Raw genomic sequence first — 13,943 nt, forward strand, 5'->3', positions numbered from 1 at the left:
CTGAAAAAATAATGATGCATGGATAAATGCAATCCTACATACAAAAATAAGAACTGTCCACATTGATTTTATAGTGACTTAGAACATTGATACTGGTCAACGGTTGTAATAAGATTTTCACATGCCAATTCTAGCTACCAAATTTCATTCTTTGGCAGCATTACGCAGAGATCATTTGACCGTGAGTTCAGGTCGTCTGAGTACAAGATCTTTGGGTCACACTTTAGATTAAGGTCCAATTTAATTAACTATGACTTTTGCCTCAATACACTCCTAATTACTGCTTATTAATAGTTAGTAAGGTTTTTGGGTAGGATTAAAGGATGTAGAATATGGTCATACAGAATAAGGCATTAATATGTGCTTTATAAGTACTAATAAACAGCCAATATCCTAGTAATATGCATGCTAATAATAAGCAACTAGTTAATAGTGAGAATTGGACATTACACTAAAGTGTTACCAACCTTTTCAATCACACTTACAATCTTGACTTTGACATTGGTGTTTGTGTAGAAAGATACATTGATTTTGGCGTAATCAAGCCGCCACTCACCAAACATCACTGAGAAAAAGAGTGATTTGGATATTGTGCAGTGTTTCTGAAGCATCTTTTTTCCATCTTCCTGCAGTGCATCACCAACGCGGCCCGTGCCCAAGGGATCTCCTCCTCTCTGCACATGCCTGATAAAGTGCTGAACTTTGTGAAGGACCACTTCCTCATGGACAGCGTGATTCGCAGCCAGCCTCTGCTCCTCAAACGAAACGTGCGCTACACGCAGCTCGCTGTGCACCGAGTACAGGCTCTTCACAAGACCTACGATGTGCTCTTCATCGGCACAGGTGAGGTCTCAGAACACCGCATATGCATGGAAAGCTCAGGAACACACCATAGCAAATCTGATTTTTATACTAATATTCCTGCATTAAAGGCTTTTTGATTGTTGCCCTAATCCCCATTAAGATTTTACTGTAAGGGATTTTAAGTCCAAGATTTTAGACTTGGGAAATCAAACCTTTATATAAATCAGCATGACTTTATCTGTTGCTTTACACATTCATGCTGCTCCGTAACTACCGATTCAGTGCTTAAAGGGGTAGTTCACCCCAAAATGTTTACTCATTGTCTGTAAAACACAAAGAAAGACATATGAAATAAGCCGTGAGTATGATATTTGATGCATCCGGCTTTTATGATAATCACAATCATTTCTTAGTAAGATGATATTTAAATGCTTGGTTTGTATGATCAAAGCTCTTAATTGTGGGGGCAAAATGCAATGCGATTCAATGATGATTGAGAGATGTAAAAATAATTGTTCATCAAAAGCATGATACTCACATTTTAAGTAAACCTAAGTTGCTTCAGTCCAGTAAGTGTTAATCTTGAAATACTACTAACAATATAAAATGTATTCTTAGGTATACTTTATAAAAATCATGAAAGCTTCGTCTCACATTACTTGTGTTTCGTTTCAGATGATGGCAGGATTCATAAAGCCATCAACGTTAATCAGAAGATGTATATCATTGAAGAGCTGGTGATTTTCCCCGAGCCTCTTTCTGTGCAACACATCGAACTGGATGATGAAAAGGTCCCTTAAACTCATCTACTATCATTGTACTTGTTATGCATGCTGAAGAACATAATGCATTAGTGAAATGACAGCGCGGCCGGAAAAAGGACCCTTCAACCGTAGAGATAGTGAGGCCTGGGAGGGAGATAATTGCGTCCCTGTTTTCTTCTCAGGGGAAATGTGTGAACAGATGGGAAACAAACAGTGTCTGCTCTGTCTGCACACTACTCAGTCTATACTTCATCTGTGTATCTAACACCATATGAGCTATTTTAAAAAGGCTTGTTGCCTCTGTCTCTGCAATTATCATCTATTAGCATTTACTGTATGTTTTTACTGTATGAGAAAGTGTCTCATTTCGGATGTGTTTGCATTTCCAACAGGGACTGTTGTTTGTGTCCAGCTATTCTGGGCTGGTTGAAATCCCTCTTGCCAACTGCTCCAACTACCAGAGCTGTGGAGAGTGTGTGCTGTCTAGAGATCCTTACTGTGCCTGGACAGGGAAGCAGTGTTCAAATATAAAACATGCTCCAGCTAAGAGGTCGGCATATTTCCATTACTTGTACTAGCATCTATTGCACTCCAATTAGTATACTAACAAGTATTAAAATACAGTTTAAAACATTAACACGTAAATTATTTTCACAAAACACGCGTACATAAATGAACACGGTTTCCTTACACCTTGATTACTTGTGAGTGTAGCATTATTGTCAAATAGGTTTTTGAGTGGAATGAACTATATAACATTTTACAAACTGAACTAAACTTGCCTGAGAATATTTTTAAAGACTTTCTGACCTTCCCAGGTGAAAAAAAAGTGCACTAAAATACATTTTATTTAAGTGCACTTAGTACACTTCCATAATACACTTTCATAATGTACTTAAAGTGCTCTATTTTCGACACACTTATTTTGCACTTAATATACTAAAAGCTCATCTTTAGTACTGCTTAATATAAACTTAAAATCATCTTAGTGTACTCAATTGTGCTTTTTTGAGACACACTGAAGATGAATTTAAGTGTATTTTTAATATACTATTTCATATTTTTAAAAAATGTATTTTGTTACCACTTTAAGTATAATTGAAATCATCTTTAAATACAATAATAAACTATTTAAATTATAATAATAATAATATTAAATTATATACAAATTATACTTAGAATGTATTCCTAGATTAAAAAAGTGCACTAAAATACATTTTATTACACTTCCATAATACACTTCCATAATGTACTTAAAGTGCTCTATTTTCGACACACTTATTTTGCACTTAATATACTAAAAGCTTACCTTTAGTACTGCTTAATATAAACTTAAGATCATCTTAGTGTACTCAATTGTGCTTTTTTGAGACACACTGAAGATAAACTGAAGTGTATTTTTAATATACTATTTCATATTTTCAACAAATGTATTTCGTTACCAGTTTTAGTATAATTGAAACCATCTTTAAATACAATAATAAACTATTTAAATTATAATAATAATAATATTAAATTATTTACAAATTATACTTAGAATGTATTCCTAGATTAAAAAAGTGCACTAAAATACATTTTATTACACTTCCATAATACACTTCCATAATGTACTTAAAGTGCTCTATTTTCGACATACTTATTTTGCACTTAATATACTAAAAGCTTACCTTTAGTACTGCTTAATATAAACTTAAGATCATCTTAGTGTACTCAACTGTGCTATTTTGAGACACACTGAAGATGAACTAAAATACGCTTTTAACATACTATTTAGGCTTTAATTTATTTTATTTTGTTACCCCTTTTAGTACAATTGAACCCATCTTTATTGCATTTTAAATACACTTAAATTATTTAAAATTTAAGAATATATAATATATACAAATCATATTTATGTATTGCTCACATTTTTTTTTATATAGTAAATAATTTTAAATATGTTTTAATACTGTGAACAGTACCTTTATAAAACAATTAAATATGTTAATGGTGTATTAAAACACACATTAAAAAAAATAATTGTATAAAACACACACTTTGAAAGCTAGTAAACTTTAATGTATTACCCAGTGTACATCAGTACAGCAGCATATGTAAACTGTAAAAAAAAATACATCAACATAAAATACAGTGATCTGCAGAGGTATTATAAACAACAACAAAAAAACTAACTTCAATAAACCCAACTAGTCAATAAAGTGCAATCATTAATAGCTGCAAACAGTTACAGTACTGTTACTGATTGGTCTTTGAGTTTGCCTTATTGTTGCATTTCCTTCGAATCAGTGCTTGCACCTCAGACGTGTTGGAAATTGTTTGATCACAGTGTCTATGAAAGGGGGAAAAGATGAGTTTATTTTTATATTAAAGCAAAATTAACCTCTGTTTAAAAAGTAACTGTTCCCTATCAAAAGGGAACTTGCACTGCTTCGATGATGCTATTGGGGAACAATGTTCTCTAGGCGCCTCTTTCATTCTTCTGAGTCGCACTAGTAGTGTCATAGGCTGTCGCCAGTCAAATTCTATTGCCGAGATTGTACAGCTTTTCAAACACTAGTTTACATGGAGGGTGTTCCCCATAGCGTCATCAATGCAGTGTCCCTGTTCTCAGGGAACAGAGGTCGTAACCTAGACGTTTTTTATTACAACACAGTAATGTTTTGACATTTCCCTCTGTTGTACATACAAGGTGAAAAAGACATACTGTTAAATGTATTATAAATGCATTAAAGTATATTTGTTTTGTACTAAAAACATACTTAAGTACATATTTATTACATTTAATAGTAAGTCTTTTTCACCTAGTAAAAATGGAATTCTTTAACATAGCATGTAATGCTTAGTTCATATATTTTAACAGTAGACATTTAATATAACATGTTAATCAAGAAAAGGAGTTAATAAAATAGCTCTTGAACAACTGTGAAGTCTACATGTCACTGTATCACAGCAAAAAAGGGCAATTTAGGCTAACCGTTTAACTGAAAAAGTATACGCAGCCAACAAGAATAATAATTAAAATGTACAACAAATGCTAATCTTGTTTTAGTCAGCCCCCTTTGACTTTGAGAGCAAAAAAAAAAAAGTTATGTGCAGAAACACAAACTCTTCAAAGAGTTAAGGAAATTAGAAGTAGTGCAAAATATTGTAAGCCATGACAAGTGACTTGCAGCTGTCCCAAAAAAACAATTAAATAGATTTTTACATGAATGAACACAAATTAGACTAGAACTAGACTAGACTAAGAAACTAGGAAAAAATGTTGGAAAAAAACTAGGACAAAAACTAAACAGTGAGCTATTTATTTATGCAAAACAGCAACTAAAACTTACCAGTAACTTCTGATAGCAGTATCTTCATATCTTCGAGATTCGACTTGGAAAAAATAAAAACAGCACTAACAGTTAGGCCTGTCACGATAACAAATTTTGCTGGACGATAAATTGTCCAAGAAATTATCGCGATAAACGATAATATTGTCGTTCTGAGACCATTTTCATTTAATATAATTATAATGGCATAATAATGCAGGTACACCTTTTCAACGATCTATAAACTTTTATTTCTAAAGAATATTAAACATTGAAAACGGAAAACATTTTAAATATCCAAAAAAATGAACAAAACAACCAAAAACAATGAAAGCAATGGACTCTTAGTGTCTGTTAACAAAATAAATGTCTGTTAATATATAAAATGAAACAAAATTGCACTTCAAAAAATATTAAACATTAGGCTTTAGACATTATTAAATGGTGATACATTCCATAACAGGCAAAACTGACAGTTAGGACCTTTGTAAACAAATAAAAAAAAGCCTCAACAAGCCATATCGCACAATTTTGCACTGTTACTTTGTCCTCCTGTTACTTTGTCAAGTGATTGTGTACTGTCGGGAAGACGGAGACGCACTTTATTGCGTGTATGCTAGAGGTCTACACAGTGAACCCGAGACCCGTTGACCCGGGACCCGACCCGGGACCCGTACGGGTTCGGGTCTATATTTTAAATGATCAGCCGGGTCCGGGTCGGGTCCGAATTTATTACTTCGGGTCCCGGGTCTGTTTAACATTGTGTGTAATACCCGTGCGATCGGAGTCATTAGATCAGACTCGGAGAAAACCCGGTCGTGATTAGACACTGCTTGTGTTTTTTTTGTAACTTGCAACTTGTAAAATTAGGACACTCAAAATAAATTGTTAAAAAGCATATTTTAGGTTGATCCAGCTAGCGTGCATGTGCAGTCTCAAGCGCGTGTCATGTTTCTATGGCAACCAGTTACCAGAGCTTCAGTGAGGGACCGCCAAACCGCGCTTTAGATTTTACAATATAAATTAACCGTCTTGTTTAATCTTAAAGTTTTAGTGGTCAGATTAGGACTCGATGCAGAGCAGAGAGCACAGAGATGATAGCAAATAAATAACGTCAGCGGCCATGGCACTGAACGAGCAATCGTTATTATAACGTTAGTTCAAAAGGGCAAACAGTCAAAGTTATTATGCGAGTTAACTCGAGTCAGAATGTAAGTTAACGTTACATGTGCAAAGTTGCATTTGTCATCCGTCACCGTGACATCAAGTGGACTTTTGAAGCTGAAATAATGAGTGGATTAAGCTTGGACTTGGAATAACGAGAGGAATAACATGAATAACTTTCTTGTCGGAGGATTGTAATGCATGATCACAGCCAGTCAGGTAACGTTACAAGGAAGGGAGAGGAGACTACTAAGCTACCACGGCTTAAATTAGGTAAGACAAAAAGTTGTATTTTTCGCAACAGGTTTATTGACTTGTAATAGCAGTTTAAGGTGGAATATGTGACAATCGGGTCCAGTCGGGTCTGTGTCTTCCCGTCGGTTTCGGGTCCAGCTTTCAAATAATAGACGGGTCCGGGTCGGGTCCAGTTAGGCATTTCTCGGATCTGCACGGGTCCGGGTCCAGCTTTTGAAATAATAGACGGGTCCGGGTCGGTTCGGTTTAGCACATTACGGGTCTCTTTCGGGTTCGGGCACGAATTTTTGGACCCGTGAAGACCTCTAGTGTATGCTACGCACTGAAAATACTTGGTTAGGATTAGGGGTGAGGAGTGCGTGCGTATTACACGCCATAAAGAGCGTATCATATGCACGCAAAAACTATTTTTGGCGTATAAATGGCACGAGAAATAACATTCGTGGTATAGATATGCATTTTCATGTGATCGGGCTCGCTGTCGCAACTCACAACTAGCATCTTCTCTCTCTCCCGGCAGTAGCCGCAAACAGTCCCGCCGGCGCTTTCCCACACAAAGACCATGTGCCTGACAAGCGCCGCGCCGCGCCGCCGCCTCCCCACACAAAGACCATGCAACTGACAACAAGAGGGTTCACTCCTCCTATACGCTAAAGAACCGAGAGTGGTCATCCAGTCTCTTTGGTAGAGAGAGAGAGAGAGACGAGGAAAACAAACAAGCATGCAAATGGAATTATCGCGGCCGGAAAAATTATCGAGCTCATTTTTTTTATCGTGCGATTAATCGACTTATCGACTATCGCGACAGGCCTACTAACAGTTACTTTTTCTATTAACGTTAGAAAAAAATCTAAATACTGTCATGATCACTCATTAGTTGCAAAACATTTAAGAATTCCGTTAATCTTAGAAATAAAAACTGAAATATCGTAGACTAATGAAACCTTCACGTTTAAAAGGTTAATCGCAAAAAAACTCACCTAATCCATATAATTCGCGTGGTTTCCTCCAAGTCCTCTAAAGAAACACGATCGCTCTAGTTTGAATTTAGACTTCTATCTCTGAATTATTACACCATGTCCTAACTACACGCGACGCGACGCCGAAATATAATCACATTCAATGAACGCACAGCCGTCGTCAGCAAGCTCTGAGTGAGGTGGGAGCTCATAATTACACCAGAACCAATCACAGACGTTCAACAGCTGGAACCAATCAGGATTAGTCACGTGTGTTATTAGTGTTTTTCAAATTCAAACAAGTACAACATATTTTTGGACAACATTTAAACATATTTGGAAAATGTATCTATGATGCATTTAAAATAATATGATGTTGCTATCCATGTGGGAATTTCAGTAGTAAAAACATATCATGTAATGGACAACAGCCCTTTACAAGTAGCCTACAAACAAGTAAAAGTGAACAACATTCATTTTAAGTGCTTATTGCAATGCTTAATGATAGTTGACAAATGTTTATAATACATTAGAAGTTGGTACATTATACAAAAAAATCTAAAATATTAAAATGGTACAATGATAAATATTACAAATATATTGCAGTAGGCCTAAGTGTTTAAAGTACTTTAAACACATTAAAAGCTTTTTATATTTTAGATTAACCATTTTAATATTTTAGATTTAGCTATGTTCTTACACAAGTTACACAAATGTACTTTAATTAAGAGCAACATAAGTATGTTTTCTTTAAATACACTAAAACTTCACACAAATGGTAGATTGTGTTAGCATATTTCTTAAAAATTTAACTAAGCATATTTATTAACAATGTACTTGTAGTGCTTTTTTTTAGAAATATATTAAAAGTATGCTTGTGTTTAGCATATTTCTTAAAAGTATAATTAAGCATACATTTATTACCAATGTACCTTTAGTGCATTTGTTAGAAATATATTAAAAGTATGCCTGTGTTTAGCATATTTATTGAAAGTATAATTAATCATATATTTATTACCAATGTACTTGTAGTGCATTTGTTAGAAATATATTAAAATTATGCTTGTGTTTAGCATATTTATTTAAAGTATAATTAAGCATATATTTATTACCAATGTACTTGTAGTGCATTTGTTAGAAATATATTAAAATTATGCTTGTGTTTAGCATATTTATTTAAAGTATAATTAAGCATATATTTATTACCAATGTATTTCTAGTATACTTTTTAGAAATATATTAAAATACAATTCAATGTATTTTTTATGCACTTCAAATAAGCATGTTGGTAATACAAATGTATTATACTATTTGTATTTCAAGTATATTTTTAATACATTTAATACTATGTCTTTTTCACCTGGGAGTACCTTATAGGCTACACTTAAAATCAATTTAAAGAATTAGTAATATTTAGTTTATTTTTATAAAGTGTACTTAAATACTACTTTTGGGAAAATTTAATTTTTGACTATTACATTTTGAATATATTTTAAGTAAAATCAATTTAATTTAAACTTATAATAGCTATCTAAAAGTGCACTAACAATGAACTATTTTTAATGTGTTAAAATGTACTTGTAAGAAATACACTAATAAAACACTTCTGTGTATTTTTTCAATAGTATATCTTTTTTCTTATGCACTAAAAATACATTTAAAATATCAATGTTATTTAGTATACTTTTGCAATTACACTTAAGTACTACTTAAGTAAAAATATACTTTTAATTAGTGTATTTATAGTGTATAATTTTTTAACTTTTCTTTAGCACAAAAAATAGGAATGTACTACAAATGTACTTTCTTGTATTTAAGTGTTTTTTTTAGTGCACTCAAGTACACTTTATTTTCACCTGGGTTGACACACATCCAATGAGGGTTTGCAGGGGTCCTCTGACATAATTTCCTGGTTTTATTGCTGTGCATGTTGGTTGCACCATATGACTTTGATTTGGCAGACAAAAGTTTTTTATATATTAATAATATTTGAACAAAACTGCTAATTTATTTTTATTTATGCCAAACTACTTAAGGTTTTCTTTTCAAGAATTTCATTTTTCTAAATTATGATATGATTATGATGATTATGATGACAGTTGAACAACCATGACAAAATACTAAAATTATTTTTTGTATTTGATGAATACTCATCATAGAATAGATTTACTTTATGGTTAAGTAGGCTTATTGTCTTCAGTGACACATAATCCTTCAGAAATCAAACATAATATGGTGATTTGGTGCTTATTATTATCAATGTTGAAAACAGTTCTGCAAACCGTGATATGGTTCAGAATTCTTTGATGAATAAAAATTTCAAAAGAACACCATTTATTTGAAATATAAATCTTTTATAACATTAAAAATATCTTTACTGTTACTTTTGAACAATTTAATGTGTTCTTGTCAAATAAAAGTAGTAATTAAAAAAAAATCTTACTGACCTCAAACTTTTGTAGTGTTTTTTATGTATGAACTGAATTTTAGTCTCTGCTCTTTTCTTCCTAGTCAATGGCAACAAGATGTAGATGATGCCAACACCGCCATGTGCAAAAAGACAATGCCAAGCCCTCGTTTAATGCCAAGCCGACCGATTCCACCACGTAAGTAAAAGCCATGCTTAAAAAAGCCCTTTCACACTGAGCATGACACGATAAAGCTAAGCGAATGGCTGACGAACGGCACTTTCACACTGAACGCAAAACGATTGATTGCCTTCAGCTAATTCACGCTGGCATGATAGGTGGCGCTGACCAAGAATACATTTCTCCTCATGTATGTATCTCGTAGGTTTTCTCATTTGGCTTTAACATCGTCCGCTGCAAGACATATACAACAGTAAATTAAGAGATAAACAGATAAATAAAGTTTGGGACTACACAGAAACCATCATCGAGTGTGTGTAATAACCCCCGACTGCGATCTAAAGTGGATTTTGATTAAATAATGGGCAGGCGTGCATTATTTGTAGTGTTTTATAATGAACTGAACGCAACACCTGCTTAGCATTTATCATTCTTTATTGTTATAAAAAAGACCCCGAGCCACATGAAAAACACATACAGAACATATATCGTCGTAATCATAAATTTATTTGGCTTCATGTTTCATCTGTAGAAATGCTTCTCTCAGTTGTTTATGTGCTGAGCTCGGAATGAGGAAATGAACACAACGTCGCCATTCAGAAGGGCAGGAGTTATGATCACATGATATGATTGGAAGCTCTGGAGCGAATGAGCTCACTGACACACTCTGTACGCTTTTCAATCTCTCCATATCACATAATGGGAAATGAATAGAAATGATAATCTGTATAAAGAACATGTAAGAATAAATCAGTTCCTAAACACCACTGATAACACTCAACATCCATTCATACTTTTCTTTGGTGTACAGGTTTTCAAAATAGTGCCATCACTCTCACACTTTTGTGCAACAGCATTGGCTCGGGTAAGCTGGAATCTAATTGGACGGCTTGTTTCATCGCGGGACAATGAGAAAAAAAACCCCCGACACACTAGTCGCGAAAAAAATCTCGCCGTCACACGTAAAAATTAGAATATCATGGAAAAGTTTATTTATTTCCATAATTCCATTCAAAACGTTAAACTTCCATAGATTATAGATTCAGGGCCCACAACTTAAACGATTTCAAGTATTTAGTTGTTTATTTGTACATAATTTGGGCTTCCAGCTCATAAAACCCACGAAAACAGGATTTCAAAAAATTCGAATATTACATGAAATCACACAGTAATTACACAGTGATACCATGGTCATTGAACCAGGTTTTGGTTATTTTGGCAGTGTGGGCAGGTGCAAATCCTGCTGGAAAATGAATAAAGCACAGTGGACCAAAGTCCTCTTTTCTGATCAGAGCAAAGTTTGCATCTCATTTGGAAACCAAGGTCCCAGAGTCTGGAGGAAGAATGGAGAGGCACACAGTCCAAGATGCTTGAAGTCCAGTGTGAAGTTTCCACAGTCTGTGTTGGTTTGGGGAGCCATGTCATAGGCTGGTGTTGGTCCACTGTGCTGTCCACTCAACGCAGCCGTCTACCAGGACATTTTCAGAGCACTTCATACTGACTTTATTTTCCAGCAGGATTTGCGCCTGCCCACACTGCCAAAATAACCAAAACCTGGTTCAATGACCATGGTATCACTGTGTAATTACTGTGTGATTTCATGTAATATTCTCATTTTTGGGTTTTATGAGCTGGAAGCCCAAATTATGTACAAATAAACAACTAAATACTTGAAATCGTTTAAGTTGTGGGCCCTGAATCTATAATCTATGGAAGTTTAACGTTTTGAATGGAATTATGGAAATAAATAAACTTTTCCATGATATTCAAATTTTTTGGAAAGGGTCTGTTGTTCCATTTTTTCTAGAATCTATTGTTTCGATTCTAGAGCGTCATCGCGACATACATCACTTAATCACGCTCACTGTGAAAGGCCCTTTACAATATCTAAACAGTGTGAATCACTATTTGTAGGATTTATTTCCAACAAAGTGCTATAGAGTGCATGAGGCTAAGGCAAGCTGTTACAATTACAAAAGCACTGTGGCATGTGGCATGACCAAACACATTTACATAGTGCCTCCGGCAAGATGCTCTGATAGACTGTAAGTGATTGAAGTGGTTGCGTGGTGGTTTGCTAATATGTCAGATAAATGTTTGATTTATTAGTAACTAATAAGACCCATCTTACCCACAGGTGTTCCATCATGTCATGTGGTACAAATACCAGTCAACACATTTACGGTTCTACCCTGCAAGCTGCGATCCAACTTGGCTGAGAGGCGATGGGAGTACAGTCAAACCGCCGAGCGATTCGTCTACCCTAGTCCTGACGGCGGCCTGGTGGTTGTAGCCCAAGTGGACAGGGAGGAGATCTATGAATGCTGGTCTGAAGAAGGTGGCTACCAACAGCTTCTGGCCAATTATTGCGTTAAAGCAGAGCACGAAAGCACCACCCTGACTGGACGTTCCCGAACGCAGCTCGTGCCCCAAGGGGAGGCGATTATCCTGCCAGGGGAAACGTGGTCGCCGCAGAAAACCAAAACCTACTGGAATGAACTGATTGTTGTGTGTGCCTTACTGGTGTTCTCCCTGGTGGTCCTGTCGCTGTTCGTGGCATACAGGAACCGAGATAGGATGAAGTCCATGCTGAAGGAAGGCGAGTGCCCCAACATGCAACAGAAGAAACCGCGAATTCCAGGGAAGCACACGGAAAGCCTTCCATTAAATGGCAACAATATCCCGCCCTCTGTGTCTGACCACAAGGGCTACCAGACGCTCAATGATAACTACATCTGCAGCACTCCAACCCACGAATGCTCCTCACCCGAGAACAGCAAGAGCTTCTCGGAATCCGAAAAGAGACCGTTGAACTTAAAAGAGAGCCACGTGGAAATCTCGCCGACTTGCCCGCGGCCTCGAGTACGACTGGGCTCGGAAATCAAAGACTCGATTGTTTAAGTTTGTTTGGGATGACTGTTAAAAAAAAAAATAGTGGCCTCTGAACTGAACAGCACCAAGGGAGGGACAGACTGAAAATGACTGGAAACGTACCATCACTGGGTTTTATTTTGCACTTTGTCTCCTCTCATTTTGTCTTGGTGATCTGTTCACATTTCTCAGTCACTGCCAAGTCTGTGAAGCACCCAGAGCCACGGCGAGCGGGACGCAAGGCCTCGGGTACACTTTGAAAAAAATAAGGTGGGCATTGCGAGAGACGCCAATCCAGTCGTCCCGCCCCGGTCCTCCGTCCAAAAATGTCTGGTGGCATCTGTGTGAAAGCAATACGATGCCCTCAGGGTTCACTAACCTGTCATGCTCCCATCTCATCCCTCGGTCCGCGGCGTAGAGTTGGTCGTCCTGTGAACGAGAAGATTCAAACTTTAGTCTAGAATAGAGTCTCTGCTAAACATAGTGCCTGACGTGAGATGATTAGCTGACATTTCAACTCAATGTGAGATGTAGTGGTGCATCAAAACAAAGCTTTGATGATATATGCAAAACCTTTGCACAGTATATCATCATGACCTCAGCACATAGCAGGCATACTATGCAAATCACATAAAGGAGAAGCATCGTGTAGAGAGCTAACAAAACAGTACACGGCTGTCCTAGTACAATAAGTGATGCCACGACCTCAGTATTCTACACCGCTTCTTCAGAGGTACACATGTTAAATAAAGTATGCAAGTGAGATTTAGGCATATAAAGAGCCCACAATGAGGTTTCAATGTGTAGAGGACTCCAAAGAAGGCATGTTAGCAATACTAAGACTACATCCCAAGGCACAAATTACATTCTGAAGATGCAGAAATATGATTATCTCTATGTTCTTTAAACCCCAACCACAATCAGATGCTAATTGATCAATGGAATTCAAAAATCATTTAAAGCAGAGGTTCTCAGCAGATAAGGATTAAGGATTTTATAAATTATAATAATAATTTCTACCTGATAAAAGATGTTTTATAATTATAAGATTTTATTAATTTAGATGACTTCTACAAATCACACTTTTAAAACGAGGCTTTCTCGTACATATATAGAGATTTTTGGAATCCTGGTTCTTTAAAGACAAAAAAAAAAAAAAAAACAAGAACGATTTATATGATTTTTAGTTTGTTTTGACTTATTTAATTGCTTATTCAGTCTTATTTG

General features: G+C 35.7%; 1 protein-coding gene across 1 annotated transcript in view; it reads left to right on the forward strand.

The window, feature by feature from the left end:
- The window catches only part of sema4ba (sema domain, immunoglobulin domain (Ig), transmembrane domain (TM) and short cytoplasmic domain, (semaphorin) 4Ba), a 63,704-nt gene extending 49,849 nt beyond the window's left edge, over window positions 1–13,855 (forward strand). The window contains exons 11-15 of the mRNA XM_081373167.1: window positions 633–843; window positions 1,480–1,595; window positions 1,961–2,118; window positions 9,769–9,863; window positions 11,983–13,855. Of these exons, the coding sequence (XP_081229293.1) occupies window positions 633–843; window positions 1,480–1,595; window positions 1,961–2,118; window positions 9,769–9,863; window positions 11,983–12,746 (1,344 nt within the window). The 3' untranslated portion in view covers window positions 12,747–13,855. The remainder of the gene's footprint in view (window positions 1–632; window positions 844–1,479; window positions 1,596–1,960; window positions 2,119–9,768; window positions 9,864–11,982) is intronic.
- The last annotated feature ends 88 nt before the right edge of the window (window positions 13,856–13,943 follow it).

This window comes from Scardinius erythrophthalmus, assembly GCF_964197995.2.
Source record: "Scardinius erythrophthalmus genome assembly, chromosome: 8".
Taxonomy (NCBI): domain Eukaryota; kingdom Metazoa; phylum Chordata; class Actinopteri; order Cypriniformes; family Leuciscidae; genus Scardinius; species Scardinius erythrophthalmus.